Raw genomic sequence first — 22,838 nt, 5'->3', positions numbered from 1 at the left:
GGTGGGAGAACCACGTATCTGAGCTCTTTGGAGAGAGGGTGGGATAAAAACCTGTTTCCGATGGAGAGATAATATAGGAGCGACAACAGCTGCCCCAAACGAAAGCCATGCCTTTTTCCAGCAGGGTAAAGGACAGAGTCCCTCAATCACTGGAGGAGGAAGGCAGCTCCAGCTGGGCTGTGGAGGCCAGCCTCGCGTGATCCCGCCACTACCTCTATTCTTGCAACGTCTGTTGTGCTTCTTCAGTCTGGGAAACGCTTGGCTCCCAGACTGTCCTGCTGTTCCCTTCGCTCTAGATTCTCACTGCTTTCCCAGTTCTGAGAGGCTGGCCTTTGCCAGCTCTCCAGTCTGGCGGCCTGACATCCCCTCCCGCTTCAGCCCAGCCCAGATGCCCAACTCCTGCAGACAGGCTTTAAAAAAAAAATGACAGGCCAGTGTTTGACTTGCTGGTATGCGCCTGCAGCATCTTCCAAAGGAACCTGCTGCCATCTAGTCAGCTGAACAAACTCTGCCTTTGTTTTAAGCAAGAGGGTGCAGCAGAGCGGGGGGGGGGGCGGGGGGGAGGACACATTACGGAGTGACCTCTTTTCGAATCCATCCGGCTCATGCCTCAAATGCCGCGTCAACATCTGGGATGGATCAGAAACCCATGAGTTGACAGAAAAATACCTCCCAGAGCAGGCACAAAAGAAAACTCACATAGAAAATGAATCAAGGGGTTGGGGTGGGGGCGGAGTAAGAGAGAGAGATCCTTTCTGTGGTTAGTGAAGATGGAAGTTATATTGCACTTCAGAAAGGAAGGGGCACAGTGGAAGCTTCATGCACCTTGATGGAGGACTTGCTCTGAAAGAAAGAAAGAAAGAAAGAAAGAAAGAAAGAAAGAAAGAAAGAAAGAAAGAAAGAAAGAAAGAAAGAAAGAAAGAAAGAAAGAAAGAAAGAAAGAAAGAAAGAAAGAAAGAAAGAAAGAAAGAAAGAAAGAAAGAAAGAAAGGCTCCATGACTGAGCAGATCTCGGCATGGAAAACCACCACTTGATAATGCAACCAAGCATGCCATTTCAGATTTTGAAAAGGGAGGCAAAGAAGTTTCAGTTTAGTGGGAGAGCAGAGGCCTCAGCAAGACTGCCCAGGATTGGAAAAGCACTGGTTTGGGATATTATTAAGAACGTTCTCTAGCATGAGAAGTGTGGTCAAGTATCTGAAGTGCATCACATACTCTATTTTGCTTTCATCTTTACGACAACCCTGCAGAAGGAAGCAGCATTATTACAGGAAGAGAAATGCTCGTGCTTTGTTGTTTATGCTCCAGCATAGGTTCAGCACAAGTAAGAAAGGATATCTCATCCCTTGCAGAATTCCTTCCTCCAGCAAGGGAGGGGCTCTCACTTAGCAGAAGGGAGTAACTGGATCCAGTCCCAAGAAGCACAGCAACGTTGTCAGTGCAAGTCAAAGAGTCCCCTTTAAGCAAACAAATTTGTGCATTGGTACATAGACTCATTCAAACAAAAATTCTGAGCAGCATTCTTACTACATTTCAGTCTGGCCGTATAATGCATTTCACAACCACTTTAGCACACACGGAACTCAACATAGAATGGAGCTAAAATGATGCCAATTAGCAAATGACCTTCAAGTAAGGTTACCAACAACCCCGGAGGAAAAAGGTCCTGGCCCTTAAAGATGAAGCCAAGTAAATAATATCACCTGATACATAACAGCCCATTAAGCCTCTATTAAAGGGTCAGGTTGTTGTCTTTCTCCAGCCAGCTAGAAAACCTACCTTCAACTAGCATATCCAGATGGAGAACGTTGACTGAAAAATAATGACAAATTGCAAAGAATTTACTAGCTAGAGTATGGTGAAATGTATCCAATTTATAGGGTGGGTCAGAAGGCTTGCCAAGTTTCTAAGCGAGATTTTTTTTAAGTTGTGGGTTAGACTGTCAGAGAAAGAGCAGGGAGAGCCGGGCTGAGATTCCTGCTCATTGGGAAACCTTCGGTCACGGTCTCTCTCTCTCTCTCTCTCTCTCTCTCTCTCTCTCTCTCAGCCTATGTGACCTCACAGGGTAGCAAGGACAAAGTGCAAGAGGGGACAACTGGAACTTTTTGGAGAGATGACGGGGTCAAAATCAAACATGGTTGCGGTCTGATGCTGAGAAGGCAACAATGACTTACACTTAACATTATACAAATGATGATGATGATGTTTGCATCAAAACACTTTCTGCAGTTGTCTTTGGGTAATTCTTACAACAGTCCTGTAAGGTAGACCGTTATTACTACCCACCCACCCCATATTGTAGATGGATGGCTGAGGCTGAAGGAAAATGAGAGCCAGTTTGGTGTCATGGTTAAGAGCGGCAGGACTCTAATCTGGAGAGCCAGGTTTGATTCTCCACTCCTCCGCTTGAAGCCAGCTGGGTGACCTTGGATCAGTCACAGCTCTCTCAGAGCTCTCTCAGCCCCACCCACCTCACAGAGTGATTGTCGTGAGGATAATAATAACACACTTTGTAAAACGCTCTGAGTAGGTGTTAAGTTGTCCTGAAGGGTGGTATATTAATTAAATGTTATCGTTATCAGGGAGAATTTAATGAGACAGAGATGAGAATAGAACTGGTCACTTAATTGTTTCAGCTCCCCCTTAGGACTACGTCAAGTTGTGACTGGCTCACATTGGCCCTAGTAAGGGGCTTTCAAGGCAAGTGAGAGGCAGAAGTGGTTTGCCATTGTTTTCCTCCGCAGGCTAACCCAAGTCTTCCCTGGTGGTCTCTCATTCAAGTCCTACCCTGCTTAGCTTCTGAGATCTGATGAGATCAGGCTATACCATGCTGTCTCCCCCTCTCCCTTTAGGGTAAGCAAGAACATCCCTTATTATCTTGCCTTGCATCAGCCTCCCTGGCCATGTTTCATTTCTGCTTGCTCCCCGCCCCCCCATATACACACACTCCACACAAGCCTTTTCCATACAGAGATACCTCCTGCTCTCCAAGTCTGTGGTGTCTCCTTTCTTCTGAAGAAAAGCGGTGAGCATGTGCAGTTATACTTGTGGAACAACCGGGGAAAGTGGCTGGTTGGGTCACTTTCAAGGGACTGTGAAGTGAGCAGGGGTTGAGTGAGGTCAGAAATAGCCTTCCTCTTTCTGCTCATCCTCGGGGGGGGGGGGAATTTGTATAAGGAAGTACAAGAAATTATTCAGTGGATATATACATATCCAGGTTGAAGGAAAAGGGTGTGTGGTGTCTAATGATGCGGGTGAATCTGATGGCACAGATTTGTGCAAGTTCCATCTCTGAAAAATATATTTATTTTATTTATTTTACAGTTTTTACCCCTCCTTTCCCACTCATGAGGACCCAAAGTGGCTTATATCGTTCTCCTCTCTTGCATTTTATCCTCACAATGACCCTGCGAGGTAGGTCAGGCTGAAAGTGTGTGACTGGCCTGAGATCACCAAGGCAGTTGCCATGGCAGAGTCAGGATTCGAACCTGGGTCTTTAGTCCAACAGCCTAACCACTACACTAGATTGGCAAAAGGGATCTAATGATGTGACAGCATGCGTAAGACAATGGCCAAAATGAAACACATTGGGAGCACATTGTTCAAGGGATATCTTTGGGAAGTTATTGCCTAAAGCACTAACTGCCATGCAAATTGTGGATCATAAGTTATTGTGATAATTTAGTAGATGAAGGCTGCACAAGTTCTTCTGCTCTTTTCACTGAGAAATTGTGTAATAAAAAAGAGAGCAATCTGGTGCTGACCTGCCATGAACCAACACTTGGGAAAGAGCTCATGTGCAGACAGAGTTCAGCCTCTGACCTGAGTTCGAATCCTTGTTCAGCTATAAATAAAATGTCTAAATTTGGACAAATGATTCTCAGATTCATTTTGCACAGAGTTGGCATGCGGGCTGGTTTTAATTCATACCCTTTCTTCTTGCTTTTTTTCAAGAGACACAAGCTGCCAGATAGCTAAGGAAAAAAGTAGAATTGTTTGTAAAAACCCGACACCCCACCCAAAAAAATCAGTTGAATTTATTTGCTAATCCCCCCTGGAGCTGTCACCGTGAATATTCCATCTTTCTGAAAAAGAAAAAACCCATTGGAAAACAGATCTCTGAAGATCTGGCATTGCAGCCTCACTCTGAAATAAAACTTCATTCTTTTGAGATGAATTTTAAAGAATACTTCTGGAGGGCAACACACATTCCTCTCTGAAAGCCATTCAGATCCTCTGGACCTCTCGTTTCCCTTGCAAAAATGAAACAAAACCCAACTGGGCACTTACCTTTGCACCAATTTTTTTTTAAAAAAATACTCCTCCGAAGCCTGCTTGATGAAGAAAAGAGGGGGGGAAACTACTTTGAAAAGCAGGAGGCAAAAAGAAGGCGACTCTCTGGGAGTAGCTGCTGAAGAAGCGGGTCTGGTGTGGTGCATTTATACCATCCTCCTTGCCTCCTCCTCCTCCTCCTCTTCCCTCCTCCTCCCCACCCCTTTTTGAACAAGAGAGAAGTAGGTGCTGCTCTTGTTCCTTGCAATATCCTTGGAAGAGCCTGGAATAAGTTCGATCCTTCGCAGGAACGGGGAAGAGAGATGGGGAAAGAAAGTGCAAAACACAGGAGAGAGAGAGAGAGAAAGAAAGAGGAAGGGGAGATGCAGTTTCTCAAGGGAAAGCAATCCCCCTCCCACCCAGTCCAGATGGTCCACCCACTTGAGCAAACAGAGTCAGACAAGCTGCCCTGGGGGTGGAGGCAGGAGAGGGGGGAGATGGAAAGGGAGAATCAGCTGCAGGAGTTTGCTCACCAAAATCCAGGGAGATGTATGAAAGGAAGGGGGAGGAATGAGGTTGCCAACCTCCACGTGGGACCTGGAAATCTCCCAGAATTGCAACTGATCTCCAGACTACAGAGATAAGCTCCCCTGGAGAAAATGGCTTTCAGAGATAGACTCTGGCATTCGTTATACTCCACTGAGGTCACTTCCCTCTCCAAACCCCACCTTCCCTAAGCTCCATCCCCAAATCTCCAGGAATTTCCTAACCTAGAGCTGGCAATCCTGTGCTGGGATAAAGAGACCATTCCAGGTATGGGACAGAAGTGATGAAAGAAGTCACAGTGCATTTCTGGAAGAAAAAGTAGCCCCTAAAGTTTCTCAAGGGACATCGCTCCCTCCTACCTACCCACTTGGTTGTGGCGGCTCTGAAATGCAATCCTCTCTCCACAGATGCATCCCTGTCTGAGTATCTGTGTTGCCTTGCAGGTGATGAAGGTTTCCTTTGCAACTTTCAGACGTTGGGGGAATAGAAGGGCAGAATCAGAAGGGCTATGAAAGGCAGCTGATTCCAGCAGTTCAAAGCAGGATCTAGACGGGAGCTGCATTGGGCTGTTGAGCAAGAACACAACCAAGAGGCCTGTGGCACCCTAAAGCTGACAGACCTGAGCTACTGCTAACCAAAGCTTCAGTGATTGCAAAGGGGAGTCGTGCTCATCAGAGTCGCAGAAGAGAACAAAAGTCCAGCGGCACATCAAAGATTTATTTCAATAGGAGCTTTCCCGGAGTCATCACTAGGGTTGCCAGCTTCCAGGTAGTGGCTGGAGATCTCCCAGAATTACAACTGGTCTCCAGGCCACAGAGATCAGTTCACCTGGAGAAAATGGCTACTTTGTGGGGTGGACTGTACAGAATTATGCCATGCCAAGGTCCTTTTCCTTTCCAAACCCCACTTTCTCCAGGTTTCCCCCCCCCCCAGGTCTCCAGGAATTTCCCAACTTGGAGCTGGCAACCCTGGCCATTGCTCAGGTTTTTTTATTGGTATGGGAATCAAACTGAGAGCCAAAGCATCTACGGCCACTTCTAGCCACAGACTCTCGGTTGTTTTTCTCCTATCTTTCTACTTTCAGTGGCATGAACAGCCACTGAAGCTGCCATCTACAAGCATCAGAGTTTTTTTCCTGACCGGAAGAAAAAATGGAAGAGGAAAGACAAGCAGTATTCACCTTCCTTCTCCATTTCTTTTGAAACCTTTTTCACATAATTAACAACCAAATTCCTTATGACACCCCATGCGCTGAACTGTGCAAAAACAGAGTTTCCACCGCTCAACTCAGCTCCGTGTACAAAATGCATCGACCTGCCCATCAGAACCAACTTTTTTTCTTACTGTTCATATTTTCTACTTGCGGGGAGGTTTCTTGAACACAGAGAGAGCAGTCAAAAATGTGTCCTCTCGCTGCGACCTTGAAGTGGTCCAATCTACTGCCCTGTAACCTCTTTTGTAAACCAAGACTAAGGGCCAAACTACAAGTGACGAATGACACTTGAACGGCAAGTGTATTTCTCCCTGTTCACTTGCACTCCACTCAATCCACTTGCCGTTCAAGTGTCATTCGTCACTTGTAGCTTGGCCCTGGGTTAACAGTGGCAACAACAAAGCCCATCATGCGCTGGATCAGTTATACCAGTTTTATTTGGACTTTAGTGTAGTGCAGGGGTTAGAACGTTGGATTAGGATCTGGAAGACCCAAGTTCGAATCTCCACTCTGCTGCGGCAGCTACGTAGGCGACTTGGGCTGGTCACGCACTCGCAGCCTAACCTATCTCACAAGCAAGAGAAGAATACTGTAAGCTGTTTTGGGTCCCCTCAGGAGAGAAAGGCAGGGTATCAATAAGGAAAATAAATAAATAAAACAGTTAATACAGAAGCTAGTGCTTACTGGGGAAGGACAAACCTCTCCTCAGGGCCATATTAACCCATGGACGGGCCCTTAGGCCTTCAAGTATTTCGGGGCCCCTCCAGCACTTCAGTCTTTCACCCCACTACAGCTGACAGCCAGACCCTGGGACGGTGGGTACTAGACTGCAATACATAGCCCCAGGGCTTTTTTTCTGGGAAAAGAGGTGGTGGATACTAGACTGCAATACATAGCCCCAGGGCTTTTTTTCTGGGAAAAGAGGTGGTGGAACTCAGTGGGTTGCCCTCAGAGAAAATGGTCACATGGCTGGTGGCCCCGCCCCCTGATCTCCAGACAGAGGGGAGTTCAGATTGCCCTCTGTGCTGCTTGGCGGCGCGGAGGGCAATCTCAACTCCCCTCTGTCTGGAGATCAGGGGGCGGGGCCACCAGCCATGTGACCATTTTCAAGAGGTTCCGGAACTCCATTCCCCCACATTCCCCCTGAAAAAAAGCCCTGTATAGCCCTATATCCCTTTTGAGGGTCACTTGAAGCATTCTATTCACAATTTTAAAAATATTTTTATCGCGAGTAGAACTCTTCTGGAAAGCACATTTTGGGGGTATAATTGTTCAATGCTGTCATATTTTGAAGTGAATAAAATTTTTATTATTTATTTAAAATATATAATTTCTGGATAATTGTTTTAATATAAGAGAGGATTTGTTTCACTTCAATAGGGAAGCAGTTAATTCTCTTATTAATAGAGGTTATATAAGAGAATCAATTCATTGTAATTTTTTAAAAAAATGACGGGCCCCTAGTCCCTGCAGGGCTCCGACGCTTCAGCCTAGTTTGCCTTATGAATAATATGGCCCTGCCTCTCCTTAAGCTTAATGGCAAGACATGAGTCAGTGAAGTGACCCATAGGGTTGCCAGGTCCAAGTTGGGAAATTCCTGGAGATTTGGGAGGTGGACCCTGGAGAAGGTGGGGTTTAGAGAGGGGAGGGGCCACAGTGGGATATGATGCCATAGAGTTCACCCTTCAGAACAGCCATTCTCTCCAGGGGAACTGGTCTCTGTTGCCTGGCGATCAGTTGTAATTCCAGGAGATCTCCAGCTACCACCTGGAGGCTGGCAACCTTACCCACACTACATGCCTCTTTTTCATGGCCTCTTTTTCATGGCCAGGCTCTTTTTCTAAGCACTGAAAGGCACAATAATGCAAGCCAATACTATCCTTCCAGAAATGGCCATCATAAGTCACGCCAGGACGGGGTGAAGAAATCAACGGACAATTGCATCCAACATGCATCGTGAGCTAGCATCCCACGAGCTGCCGTTCCAGGCACAACATCAGGGGGAGCTCTGACTCTACACACTGTGAAGGAATATTACTGTATCGAGAACTGAGATCTTGGGAAACAACCATGTAGTGACCCTCACTGGCGTTCCGGGACTGTCCGTCACAGGAGCCTCTGCAGAGGTCTGCAGGGTCACGCCAAACCAGTACGCTGCTTGCAGCTGTGGACAACTGGATGTCTCTGGACAGGCCTGCAAAACAAAGCACGAAGGAAACTGCCTTCCCCTCTACTGTCCAAAGGTGCATTCGCTCACTGCCTCCCAACACGGAGGATACTTTTTGCCGTTGTGGCTAACAGGTGCCAAGAGACATGCTACGGCGTCTTCTTGCGCCTATGTTGCGATGAGGGGCAGAAGGCCAGCTTAAGTGACAGGGCAGAGACCACTCTGTTATCTTTAGTTGCCCCCCTTCCCTGTTAATTGGCCAGCTATACAGTACAATATTTAGCAAAGGGTCCCGGGGAGGAGGATTTCTACAGGTGTGTTGGGGTGGGGTGGGGGATTTTCACCAACTTCCAGTAGCAGACCTCAGATTTCCCTTTCGTGCTGTTCGCTGTTCCCCTAGAAGTAGTATTTTGGGCTGCAGTTGCAGATGAGGAAAGGAAATCAGACGTTACAGACAGAAATCTCTCCTGTCCATGGAAACTCCTAGTGGATCCAAGTGCATAATTTCCACACGGCAGTGATTTTCTAAGGTTTTCTCTTTGCCGCTGCAGATGAATCACATTGGCAACAGATATTTCACTCTGTGTATTTCCCCCCGTATTTTCCCCACTGCTTCCTTCCACAGGGTGATGCAAGCAACTCATTTTCTCAGCACCCTTTATACTTCTTTTTCATGTGCATGTGCTCCGCCCAAATATCAGGATGGTGATGTTCTAAGGCCTCCAGAAACCTTCCCCCCCACACACTTTATACCCAGGAATGGTAAGTTTATCTCTTTACTTCATTTATACACCACCTCTGTCCCCAATGGGGACCCCAAGGTGGCTGACATAAGTGTCCGCTCCTCCATTTTATCCTCACAATGGCCCTGTGAGGTAGTTAGGCTAAGAGTGTGCAACTGGACCAAGGTCGATGGGCAAGCTTCCATAGCAGAGCAGGGATTCAAACTTGGTTCTCCCAAATCTTAGTTTGATGCTCTAACCACTACACCACACTGGTTCTCAAGTTGGTTATTGGATATTGGTTATTTGGATCCCTACCAGGGCTTTTTTTCTAGGGAAAGAGGTGAGGGAACTCTCACTGGGGGGGGGGGGAAGAACTCCCGGCAGGAGTTGGTTCCCCTGTCACTACACGTGCATGCACTCCCGGGACCACACATCATGCATGGTGTGGCTGCCCCCCTGGGAGAGGGAGGGAGGGAGAAAGAAAGAAAGAAGGGAAGGAGGGAGGGCGGGAAAGAGAAAGAAAGAAAGAAAGAAAGAAAGAAAGAAAGAAAGAAAGAAAGAAAGAAAGAAAGAAAGAGAAGAAAGAAAGGAAGGAAGGAGGAGGGAAGGAGGGAAGGAGAAAGGAAGGGAAAGGAAGGAAGGAAAGACATGGAAAGAAGGAAAGAGAAAAGGAGGGAGGGAGGGGGAAGGCTTCAGCTGGAAGGGGGAGAATCCTCCTCCTCTCAGCTGAAGTTTAAAGCACATTTGGGGCTTCCCTTGACCAGCTGAAGAGCGGGGGTTAAAGAGCTCCTTTCCCTCACAAGCTGGTCAGGGCCACCTGAACACGTGACTACTTTGCCAAGCTGCTGGAACGCTGTTCCAGTGAGTTCTGGCAGAAAAAGAAGGCCTGATCCCTACTCCTTTTGGGCCCTGACCTAGCTAGCTCGAGTGAGCCTGATCTTGTCAGATCTCAGAAGCTAAGCCTTGGTTAGTAATTGGATGGGAGACCTCCAACGAAGACCAGGGTTGCAGAGGCAGGCAATGACAAACCACCTCTGTTAGTCTCTTGCCATGAAAACCCCTCCAGGGGTCGCCATAGGTCAGCTATGACTTGAAGGCGCTCTCCACTTCACTCCATTTGGAAACGAATCGGCTGGTTCTGCTGTATTGATCTATAGCATGTTCAAAGTGGCCGCCGAGAGGAGGTGGACTTTTCAGCAGGCCCTCCTTCTGGAGAGCAAAAAGGGAGAAAGCAATGATCAGCCCCTGCTGCAAGAACCGCTTCTTCTCCATGAGGCCATCCATCACCCTCTCTGCCTCGGGGCTTCACCAGAGCGGTGATCAGTGCTGCTCGGACCTGAAGTTGGTGAAGGGGGCCTTTTTTGAGGGCATGAAGGCTTGGCAAGGAATCCACCCCCCTTCAAATCCCCAGTGCTCCTGGGGGGAGATGCGGGCTGTCCCAGTTGAGAGGACAAGTATCATGCTAGTGAGCAATTCCCTCAACTCAAATGAGTTTACTTGCAAACTGGCAAGAGCTGCAGAGCTCTGCCTTTCCTCCACGTGCTGCTCCTTGCCAACCTTTATTTTTGTGTCATTTCCAGTTTCCTCATCCCAAATTTATACAATGTTAATGTTATTTTGGGGCCCGTAGCATATAAATGTCATATTTCAATCCAGGAAAACACATTAAGGCAGAACTAATTGTCTTAGGTACAGCTGGAGCAAAGGGGCAAAAAGCACTCAGGTGGAACTGAAGTAACAGAACAGCAGAAGATTTCCCCACAAATATCACCGTACAATGCAAAAATAATCCAAAACAATGAACCGTTTACTCTAGAACAACAGCAAAAGTCAACAACATAAAGAGCATGAACACTATCGAAAATCAATCAATCGTACACTTCATAGCACGTAGCACCAGATACCAGAGTCAATAGAACCTCTGAATAGCTCAAACAGTCAGCTCAAGAAGTGTCTCGGTGGAAATGAATCCGTAGTGAAGTTGGTCCAAATGAGTACTATAAATGGTGGCCAGCTGAAGACTCCACCAGGAAACAGAGAAGAAAATGGAGGATCCAGACGACGGTCTGAATAATCCTATAGGATCCTGGAGATAGCTGGTAAGTCACTTCGCCCAACACACAGCTTAGCAAAGTAATGTTTCGCCACATAGGCTTTCTCAGGGGCAACCAAATAATAAATCAATTCTATTCATACACAACCAAGAATCTGGTCTGGTCTCATTTCATCAGTAACAATGTCCATAATCACAGGCAGCTGGACCAAGGCAGCATCCAAATGTTTTAAAATAAATAAATACGGATAGCAATCTAGTTATTTAAATAGGGTTTAGTAACTTCCTATGGTTGATCAAGGTGTTTTAGTGTACTTTGTGTGAAGTATTTTCCAATATTTTTAACCACCTTGAGACCCTTAATCACAGAAAGACAATCTAAGTGTGATAGCGTCTTCTGATCTCCTCTGAAGGTGAGCATGCTGTAGCATCTATTCCTCCACATCCAGAAAGTCCCATCAAAGCAGGTTTGCTCACAGAATCATAGGGATCTCTAGGGTCATCTAGTCCAACCCCCTGCACAATGCAGTCAGTTACGGTCCCCCCCGCCCCGCCCCACCCAGTGAACCTTACTGCATGCCCAGAAGATGGCAAAACACATATGCCCTGCGTCTGCAGTTTTCCACGGAGGTTTTATTTTGTACAAATCTGTTAAATCCCCTTTCAAAGGCGTCAAAGCAAGCGATCAATTAGAATCTTGGGTCCTTATGCATCGTGTAGGCTAACGCCAAGTCTACATTGCAGAATTTGGGGTGGGTGGAAGTAACCGGTTCTCAGTGGGTTAATGGTAGGATGACAGCTAAAACCACCCCCACCCCCAGCTACTGGCAATTCCACCTTAGCATCTCCACCTGCAAAATATAGGGACGTGATTGGACTTTGTGTGATTCTCTCTGTGTACATTGGAAATTTACCGGATGGATGTTTCCCTGATTTTCTGTACTGCTGGAAGCTTACCTGTGGGATGTCTTCCTTACTGAGACTTCTGTGATTTCAATGAAATTTTGATGTATTGATTTTGTCAAGAGTCATACTCTCTCATATACTGTTTTGATTTTGTTATACGGTTTGATTATTACCCCACTCTCGTGTATTCTTTATCTGGTGGTTGTATTTGAGGGGGTCCTTCTTTGGATTTTCTGACATTTTAAAGCACCTGCCTCAGAACACAGATTTTCTTGAAAGCTTCAGTCCACTTCTTCGTCCTTGGCCAGTTTAAGAATGTCAGTAAAGAGTAATACTCTCCAACGATGCACTGATAATGTGTTACAGCAAAGTTCTCAGAAGAAACACATTTTGTTCAATAACAAGGAGTGCAACAGAGAACTGTGGTTAAGTGGTAATGATATTTTGCATTGCTCCATCAAGTTGGTTAATTCCTGGAAGTGCTTACAAATGGGTGCTTGGCAATCTCCTGGCCTATTGCAATATCCCTAGTGAAAACAATCTTTAAGAGGCTGAGCCAATTAAGCTTTTTTCCCCTTTCAGATAGAAGAGTTTCAACACTTGTTTTTCGTTATTTGGATGAAAACAATTCATTCGAGAAAAAGCTCTCTGATGAAGCTTTGCACTATCCGCTTGACTCCCTGTAATTGCATTCGCTCTCGTACCATCTTGGGAAAGATGACCAGCTAGAACCCCCCCACATCCAATTAGTTATCAGACGTCAATAAGCAGAACTCTGGAGGCAGGTTTTAATTTCACACAGGATGTGCCATTTGGAAACACGCAACCCCTATCCTCTTTCACAATGTCCGTCTCATCTAGCACATCATAAAATTAGCTTTCTTCAGTGCCTGCACACCGAGATACAGGTAACACGAATGCAAATGATAATTTGAGAGGTATGAGGAAGAGTTGAGTATTGCATAATAATACAGAAGTTCTTAGCAAAGGGGTCTGAGACTTAAGGAAAATCATTAAGAATAGTAATAGGGGCTGCCTTTTGGACCCACAGTTTCTTGGCCACAAAACAAACACCCAATAAACATTCCAGGTGTCTTTACAACTGCAGTCACACTGAAGCTGTAAATTCTCTCAGTAGGGATCTTTGCGTCATTGGAAGCCTCTCCATATGAAATGCAACAGGCATACAGAGCTGATTTTACGCATCAAGAGACTGAGCATTGGAAAACAACGCATGGGTTGCTCCTTGAAGGCTCAGCTCAGATAAAATATGGCAGCCATCTTTCTCACGGGTGGTTATGCACTAGGAAAGCATTATTTACTTGTTTTTTACATTATTTATAGTCCTCCTTTCTTACTGAAACTCAAGGCAGATGGTGTTGACCTACAAAGCCCTATGTGGACTGGGCTCAGCATACCTTCGGGACCGCCTCTACCCGTATGTTCCACAGAGGTTGCTTCGATCAGCTAATAAGCAGTTGCTGATGGTCCCTGGCCCCAGGGAGGTCCACCTGGCCTCTACCAGAGCCAGGGCTTTTTCGGTCCCCGCTCCAACCTGGTGGAACTCTCTGTCTGAGGAAACTAGGGCCTGGCGGGATGTGTTATCTTTTCGCCGGGCCTGCAAGACAGAGATGTTCCACCAGGCATTTGGTGGGGGCTAGGCTGTCCTCTCACCGGCCATACCACTGAAGACCATCCACCACCCATGCAGGACTCGTGTGACGCAGGGCATGATGTAAGAGTCAAGCCCTGTGCCTAAAATGCTGTATTTTAATATTTATTCCACCAACCGAGAAATGTTATTGTATATGGAATAGTGTTTTAATGTTCATTTGTTTTTATTGTTTTTAAACTGTATGCTACAAATTGTATGCTGTTACACCGCCCTGAGCCCGTCTGATGGGGAGGGCGGTCTAGAAATGCAATAAATAAATTACATATAGAGAGGACATAACGTGATACAGTTTGGAATTGCAGAAAAATCTGGGGGGGGGAAAGCAAAAGTCTGAAATACAGAGCTAAAAAAATGCTGAAACAGAGCAAAGGCGATTTAACATGACACACTGAATGTAGAAATCACATAGTAGGAGCATACTTACAGCAACAGACAGTACACAGTAGTATAGTCTACTGTCCCTGTTCCTTTACCAAAGCATCTTTATGAACCATTTTTTTCAGCGCTTCGATCCTCACACATCACTGAGGCATCCTCCTTTCCTATGAAGCTGCTTATCCCAAAGCAGACCAGTGGTCCAGCTAGCCTAGTATCTCCTCCAAAGTTCAGCTCTTCTGGGGGTGTATTTGTGAATTTCCTGCATTGTGGAGGGGGTTGGACTAGATGACCCTAGAGGTACCTTCCAACCCTATGATTCTTCTCAGTAGCAAATGCTGCAAATTTTGAAAGGAACATATTGAACTGAGTCAGAACTGAGCTGACCACCCAGCCTATTTGGTTCCGCTACGAACAATTCAAAAATATCTGTCAAACAGGTTTGCACAATTAAAATTGTGCATGAATGAGAACATACCAGTCCAAAACCAATGTGTCAACTTTTAACATTGCTAAGGAACATGTAGGCAAACTCCATATGGCAAATTTTAAAAACAGTGTTTGTTTGATTTGATTTAAACAATTACCTGCCAAGCAAGAGGCACCAAGGCAGCAGGGAGAGTAGAACATAATGGGATTGTGTGAGAACATATATGATCAAAAAGCTGTATTGTACTGTTATGAATACAGTGAAGAAGCCGCTCGATCAGCCAATAATGTGTCAATGAATGGACAAACTGTTTGAAGAAACACTGGCTCCAGGTACGCAACTGGCAAACACAATGTGAGCTGAACCAACAGGTGGTGAAGCATCTCTAGAAAGTCATTTTCACAAAAATATAAGGGATTGAAATTGGAATCAAATGCATGCAAAGCAGATGTTCTCTTCCACAAATGACCTTTCCTCATTTCCAGCACTGCAATGTAATCTCAACAAACAGCTTTGTCCATAATGCTGCCATATGCCGAGACAGAACAGAGAGCACACAAAGGGTGTTCTCCGAAGCTTTGAACTCTAGAACCTGAGCCACAGCTAAAAGCATACATTCCTTCCAGCAGCTATGTGATATTTCTGACTTGGGTCAAAGAAAATGAGGAAATTAAGTGGCTTTTAAAAAAATGTCTTCCTACAAACAACTGCTCACCTACAGCAAGCCTAAGAGGCCAGAATTATTAACTACATTTCTAAATCTATAGGAGGAAACCGTTTGGGTGCTTAGTTTCGTGTAGTGGTTAAGAGTGCGGGACTCTAATCTGGAGAACCGGGTTTGATTCCCCACTCCTCTGCTTGAAGCCAGGTGGATGACCTTGGGTCGGTCACAGCTCTCTCGGAGCTCTCTCAGCCCCACCTACCTCACAGGGTGCTTTGTTGTGGGGATAACAACACTCTTTGTAAACCTTTCTGAGTGGGTGTTAAGTCATCTTGAAGGGTGGTATATAAATCAAATATTATTATTATTGAGTGTACTAATAACATTCAATTTATATACTGCCCTTCAGGGCAACTTAACAAAGTATGCCATTATCCCCACAACAAACACCCTGTGGGGTGGGAGGGGCTGAGAGAGCTCCTAGAAGCTGTGACTGACCCAAGATCACCCAGCTGGCTTCAAGTGGAGTGAGGAATCAAACCTGGCTCTCCAGATTAGAGTCCTGCTGCTCTTAACCACTACACCAAACTGGCTCCTTCAGGGAGAAGGCTCCACACTCCACCCTGAATATGGAAGAGAAGTGGATATAGGGGCAGAGAAACAAAACTGAGCATAACAACACAGTGCAACACCAATGCTGATGTTATATAGCTGGGACTTGCATTTTGGTGTGATATCTATGAAAACTGAGTCTGTGGAATGATTGTGATGAAGGAAGGGGTTGGCAGGTAAATGTCCTTAGAAAAACTTGCCCATTTGGAAACCATCAAGGAGCAACAGCACCAACTGGGAGGTTAATCTGGGGAGAATGGACCATGAATAAGGCCAAGCTTATTTCTGAATGCATTTATTATCTTGGGGTAGCAAAATAAGAACAGGGAGACTCCAAGTTTCAGATCCTCAAATCAGTTAATATTACCATTAAAGTAGCGACCTGCTAGATCAGTCACACTTTATTATGCCAGTACTCATACATAAGGCTGCGCCAATATCCACCTCCTGCAGATTCCAACAAGGCTAGTTCGGAGGGGCCAGGAATGGCACGCCTGCTATCTTCTAAAGACCATAAAGTTCTTTTTCTACAAAAGTAAGTTTCTCACCATTATCGAGTAGAAACGTCTTATTTTTAAGTCAAAAGCAAAGCTTTCGTTCACTACAGCAGTACCAGTTTCCCTTTTGAACTCTTATTTTCCCAACAGGCAAGAAAAGGAACACGCTTAGGTATGTCAGCTGTGCACCAAACTTGCCGTTCTGAATGAAGCCCGGGTACTTTTACATTTCTGTAAACTCTGTATTTTTGTGCCAAGCTGTACAAAGTGTATTTCATATTCTTAGAGTAGGTACGGTTTACATTTGATATATGGGGTACATATTTTAATTTTGCCTGCCAGGCTTCTTTTTCCTCCAGGAGAAAAAAAAAGCCTTTAACGTTTTGGTCATTTTGGTTCCGTAAGAGCGCCAGCATGCTGGCAAATGGCTTACTCTGCTTGCATTTGGGATCTTCTCCACAGTTGCATGCCCGGTAGCAGCTCCCCAGGGAAGAGAGTCAGCCATCCGCTTGAGTCCATCCCAGCCCCCCAATCAAAGAACACACTCACAGCTTTAAACCAAGGTTGTGACTTTTTGTTTTATTGATGGGCGACAACTTTATACTCCTAGATATCACTAGACTGTGTACACTTAGGAACTTAACATTATAGGAGAGCGGACAGCAAAATTAAACAAAGCAGACCAAAAGAAATATCAACCTTCATTATCTTGCCTTTTTTTTTTTGTTTTAAAATCCCATGTACACAGAAGCATAAATGCAGTTTGAAATCTTAATAGCAATAAAGTTACAATCACCCATCTATATAGACTAACATCTTAACTCCAAGTATTTTGATCTGCAATGTGTAAGCAGTTTCTCATCGCACAATTATTAAAATGTGTATTTCTTCCTATCAGGGACCAGCAACTCTGCTATACTTTTTTGCAAGATATTTCTTTCTTTCTTTTTTTTTAAAGGAGGACCATTTCTCTTGATATACACTGGCTCATATTTTACCATTTATCAAAAACTAGTAGGGGCGGGAAGGATGTTGAGGGATTTTTTTTTTTAGCTTTTTTTATTTAAGTAAAGATAAAACTTTTTTTTTTCACAGAAATCTACAAGTTCTGTTGCTGGTGCAGAGCTGTTTCTACTACGCAATTAGAAAGTGGGAATCACTTTGCAAATCCCGTTTTAATCTCTTAGGATTCAGCATTCACCAAAAAAAAAAAAATACTCTGTGAGTGATTTGTGAGAATGAGTCTTTCAAGGCCAAGACTTCAATCAGCAAAGTCAGTAAGCCAACACAAGCCCCAAGGTAGGTTTTTTTCCCCCTTTCACTCTATCCCATAGTTGCGAAGGAGGGGGAAGGGGGGGGAGGGGTTCACTCAGAAGAGCACCGAGAAGAGGAATAAGAGAGTTAAGAGAGAGAGAGTTGGCGTTCTAGAAAGCAGGTAATCTCGCAAACACGGCAGAAAATGGGAGGTTTCAAAGCAGGTCAACCCGGCGATAGTACAGGAGGTAGGCTGTGCGCTCGGCAGACGGCTTCACCACCTGGTACTGAGCAATCACTTTGACTGCCTGGTCATCTATGCGCAGCCAGCCATTGAGCCCGATTTGGAAGACGTCTGTAGTGTAATGTCCACCAGTCGCACTGTTTCCATGATGGTACACCACTGTTGGGAGGCCAGAAAAGAAACACATGATGCCGCAACGTGGAAACAAAAGGAGATCGACAAGTCTTGGGGGGATTCTTTTTTGCCCGAGTGTGTGCGAACGCAAGAGAAAACCTCCATGCGCGTGAAACCTCCATGAAAACCACTTGTCTTCAACCAGGTTTCCAGATTCGTGATCTACTTTTAAAGCACAGGGAGCAGCACGGACTACACGCGCATTACAGTAAGTGATGTGACTGTCATATGGCAGGAAGAGGAAACAGAGCTGACACTGCTTTGACGGGGGGCGGGGAAGAAGAGTTCCATGCTGCAATCATGCACAGAGCTCTGGAGGGCAAACCTGGTGGGGGCGGGGAAGCAAGTGAGGCCAGACCCGGCCCCCCGCTCTGAATCAGCCCCTGACAAAAAGAATCTTTTCCACTGCTGTGACTTCACTGTCCTGAAGCAGCTCTGTAAGAGCTCTCGGCCTGCCTTCAGGTCTGGACCATGGATTTAGCCACACACACAAAGCTGGGAAGAGTTAAGTTCATCGGGTGCTGGGAAGCACAGACGCCGAACATCTGAAAACCATGCTTTGGACTGACAGCCAGTCCACCTAGTAGTGACCGATCCACCTAGACAGCCAACTACCTAGTAGTGACCAACGTGCGTCTGTGCTTCGAAATCCTGGTGTGTGTCAGTCAACTTCCACTTCTAGGTAAGAAATAAGACAGTGGCCCTCCTGGGACTGAAAGCACAAGCAGCGCATCGCTACAGAAATGTGGACGTTTGCTCCTCCATCGCAAGAACACCGTAAATGTTTAGGACTGAACATTTCATCACCAGTCACTTTGGGGCAGTAGAAAACCAGTGGCTGGATTTCAACCTGCTGAGAGAGCTTCTCTCTTCTACTCTTCTTTTCCTGCAGCACTTCCCAAACCGTTTTTTTTTCCACTGCCTCATAGCCCTGCTGAGACCTGACCTGAAGTTCTACATTTCGTAAGGCGAACAACGTATTTTGCAGTCAACAGTGGGCAGATCTGACCGATCTGCCAGCAATCCTGATTACTTTCCTTAACATATGCAATATATTCTGGTCACAGAATGTAAACATCCTGCTGGAAATCAAATTAACAATTCCGCTGATTATTGATTACACAATAGGGAAGCGCTTAACTTTCCAGGCACGAGTTTGGTTTAAGGTGAATGCCAGGATTCTGCCAACAGCAAGAGCTCTCGAGATTTATTTCTTCTACTTGAAGGGGGAGCATACCTGCAAAGAGCCGGTAGGTTCTTTGGACTTTAAAAATCTTGCTTTTGACACCTGGAGACAGCAGTTCTGAAAAACAAATACAGCATTTCAGTGAACTATCCTTTTTGGTGTTATCATGTGACTCCTCTCTCTGATCCACAGGTAATTAGCCAAGGAAAGACAACACCTACTACCTACTGAAAAGAACAGCCAGTCTATAGTACTTTTCTAGTGAAATGGCTCAAATTTAATGGATCACTGCTTTTTCTTGATCTCCCCCAGAGTACAATGGCTTCATTTATTCTGGCTCCCTGCCCAAAATCTGGTACATTAGAGCACACAAAAACAGTCACAGGTAGTGAGAGAAATGATAAACTGTGTGTTGATGAAAAAGAACTCGTAAGTGTTTAGAAGGGCAGAAAATGGGGGGAAAGTTTTCCTGAAGAAGCTGTAAGTGATTTTGGCAAGGAGGTCAAGTTTTGTTTTGATAAAGTCACAAAGTTTCAGGTCACAAGCGTTCTGGTTCCTCAGGAGCTGCCGTTCTCAACGAAGGGACTGGGGGAGGAGGGAGGGAGGACACATGCTGAAGGCTGCTCAGTTTCAGTCAAACGGTACAAGATCTTTGTCGTAATGACGAAGAAACATTCGAGTACCCAAGAACTAATTTGAGGAAGTTATAGAATTACTAAGTGCCAAGTCTTTCAGAAGAAACACAATCAAGAGATTAAGAAACAGCTTAGCGGCAGATACTTAGCATCAAATTCAGCTTGTGAGGAGAGGCGCACACACTTAGAGCTCTCCCATAAATGGAACCCCAGCCAAAAGTGTTAATCCTCTCCTCAAACACTGGTCAGAACATTCACCTTTACTTATTTCGAGGTCAACAGGGTATTCGATATTTTTGATAAGCTTCTGGCACCCCCCAGTCTTCTCATACACAAACCGCTTGAGATGCAGGACAAGAACTGGAGGAAGCTCCTCGAGCGTCACTCTTCGACTGATCTCCACCTAGCGGCAAAGAGAGAAGTAAAATGAATCTCTGTCTCCTTAAGCACCAGTTCAGAGCACGCTCTCAATGCTGGAACTAGATGGATGGCCAGATACCCTCCTTCCACTTAAGCCCAATAGAGAAGACACATGGCATTTTCCCCATCTTTAGTTCCTTCCAGTTAGAGATGGGCACGAACCAGGGAGGGGGGGAAACGAGCCATGCGGTTTGTGGTTTGTCGCATTTCACAAACCACAAACTTTCACAAACCTGCCCCGGTTCACGAACCGGTTCATTTGGTTCGTGAAAAACGTCACATTCAAGTCAGCAAATTGTCACTTCTGGGCCAGCAAAAGGTCTGCAGAAAGACCCTCCCTCTGTTGCCTAGGAAACTGATTGATCAGCACCAGGTCGTCTGCAGTGACGAACCAAAAAATAAACCAAACAAACCAGCCTAAAGTTCATGGCGGTTCGTCAGAAATGGGAACTGACGAACCTCTGGTTCACGAAACATGAACCAGCCCGGTTTATCATGAACTTTGGTTCATATTTCACTTCATGCCCATCTCTACTTCCAATCCCCAGGAAGATCATTCTTAAAGTCCTAGGACCCACATTATGGATGACTGGCTATATGAGGGGGACAGGGGAACTGAAATGAGGAGAGAAGGGGATAAAATCTCCCCCACCTCTCACTAGGTCTGGGCTTACAGAAGAGAAAGAAGCAAGTTCATTCCCTTTTCCCTCTTTACTTTGGCACCCTACTCTACACAGTAAAGAGTCCAGTAGCACCTTCAAGACTAACTTTATTGAGGCATAATCTTTTGAGAACCACAGCTCATCAGATGCAACATGTGTAGATCCTCTGGATCTACTCTACACAGTAATTCCTCTGCAAAAGTTTGGAGAAAAATCTACATTTTCTGAAACACATGACTGGATAACAGGCCAATTTATCCAAACTGTTTTTAAAAAATCAGAAAAGCTACTGTGTGTGCTTGCTAAAGCAATGACCAGCACTATAAACTAAAGACTAAAACTTTTAAAAATAGGCTTCTGAGGACTAGAGCACACTCCATCAATCGTGTCTAGTGGGTCCTTGCTAGGTACGCGTCCCTCCTGTTACGAAGAAAAACCTATAAACAGTAGAATCAAAGGGCCATGAAGTATCAGAAACAGAGTGAAATCTAATTATGTAAAGCTGGAATGTAAACAAGATAAGAGTACACACAATAACAGTAACTGGCAATCTTTTGATAGTTGTTTTAAAAATTCAGGGTACATCCAGTTTCTGCCTGGCTCCTAAGAGCTACAACTAGATTTGGTCACTTGCACTGTGTAATCCACTTTGGATCTCAGTGAGAAAGGCAGATGATAAAAACATCATCATCATCATCATTATTCAGCTCTTGGGACACATACTATATTGGACCAAGGACAATATGTACAATTAACAAGAATAATTACATACATTAGCTAAGAACTTTATATTTAATCTGTTTGCTGCAAAATGTAACAGAAAAGAGGAATATTTCCACAATCCTTTTAGGGGACTTTAAAAAAAAAATGCAATTTGAGATGTTTACTTTCCCAGACCAGACTAGACACTAAAATATAAACCAGACCAGACTAGCACTTTAAGAGAACTCCCATTTCTTCTTGAACCCATAATTGAATACTGAGCTTGTCAAGTAAAAGGAGACTAGAACCATGTATACACCAGAAACCAAATGTGAGTGGCTAGCCAAACAAAACCCATGTGGTGAGCCTGGAGGTTTGCACTTCGAGCTTTCCTCCCATAGAAGAAAGGCTCTCAGACAACCAAAGGGATGTTTCACGTATTTCTACTCCCACGCAACGTGTCAGACATAAAACCCAGACATGCCATGTTTGCCTACACAGTTTTTCAGGGCAACACTCCTCCTACCCTCTTCCCCAGGGTGTGTGTGTTTTTCCTGAACGCCCAAGCAGCGTGGTAAGGCCAATGCTGTTCCACGTTGTGGTGCACCACTCTGTTTACCAAGGTTTCTTGAGCTCCCTCCATTAAGGCATGTTAAAAACCATCTCATTATATCCAGGCACCCTCAGTGGAAAATGCCATTAGGCACAGTAATAGTATTTAATACTTAATATTTTACAACAGAAAACAGTGCATTTTCAATTCTGTACTACAAAATACAAAGAATTATTTTCCAACAAGACCTTGCGCTGGGACCAGGCACAAGACGCTCTCTCAGTTAAGGAGTTGATCTTAACACCATTTTATTGGTGTGTTTTTAGTCTGAAAACTGGTATTCACCTTAAGCATCTCAACTATCTATGTTTTTATGCTCTGTTTTTAATGTCGGCTTTTAATTAACAGCTTTTAATGTTTTATATTTGTTATCACAAAGAATGGGAAAGCATCTCAGTCTCAGATAGGAGAAGGCAGCCGTGCATAGCAACATTTAGAATGAAGCAGCACATACGTGTGAACAAGCCCCCCTTTCATGTAATTTTAAATATCATTTTCTCTTTTATATGTATTAGTGATATCAAGGAAAAAATAGGTGTAAACAAACGATTTGGACACGCAGACATCACAACCGGAACTCATGCATAATGGAAGTGGGCTGGTTATTTTGATAACAGGAGCTATTTAACAATTATTATTACTTATTTTGATGTACTGTTGATGTTATTTTTAAAAGCAAAATGGAGCAAGATGGGGGAGAATACGGCTCAGGTTGACTCAGCCTCCAGAGCTGCAGTCCCAACAGATGAAAGAAATGAGATTTTGATCTTCTGATCTCTAAAGTTACGTGGCTCCACAGGTGGTTTTCCAACCAAGT

General features: G+C 44.9%; 2 protein-coding genes across 3 annotated transcripts in view; both read right to left on the bottom strand.

Annotated features, from left to right (window-relative positions):
- The window catches only part of CRISPLD2 (cysteine rich secretory protein LCCL domain containing 2), a 61,224-nt gene extending 56,849 nt beyond the window's left edge, over positions 1 to 4,375 (bottom strand). For both annotated transcript variants that reach the window (XR_008598371.1, XM_055000707.1), the window contains exon 1: positions 4,290 to 4,375. The gene's annotated coding sequence lies outside the window, so the exon portion shown is untranslated. The remainder of the gene's footprint in view (positions 1 to 4,289) is intronic.
- A 12,315-nt stretch (positions 4,376 to 16,690) lies between these two features.
- USP10 (ubiquitin specific peptidase 10) overlaps positions 16,691 to 22,838 on the bottom strand; it is a 36,510-nt gene continuing 30,362 nt past the window's right edge. The window contains exons 12-14 of the mRNA XM_055000475.1: positions 19,883 to 20,027; positions 19,041 to 19,106; positions 16,691 to 17,788 (exon numbers count right to left, since the gene is read on the bottom strand). Of these exons, the coding sequence (XP_054856450.1) occupies positions 17,601 to 17,788; positions 19,041 to 19,106; positions 19,883 to 20,027 (399 nt within the window). The 3' untranslated portion in view covers positions 16,691 to 17,600. The remainder of the gene's footprint in view (positions 17,789 to 19,040; positions 19,107 to 19,882; positions 20,028 to 22,838) is intronic.

The sequence above is a fragment of the Eublepharis macularius genome, chromosome 16 (genome assembly GCF_028583425.1).
Source record: "Eublepharis macularius isolate TG4126 chromosome 16, MPM_Emac_v1.0, whole genome shotgun sequence".
Lineage (NCBI taxonomy): Eukaryota > Metazoa > Chordata > Lepidosauria > Squamata > Eublepharidae > Eublepharis > Eublepharis macularius.
The sequence above is the reverse complement of the archived record's forward strand: the minus strand, read 5'-3'. Positions and strand labels throughout refer to the sequence as shown.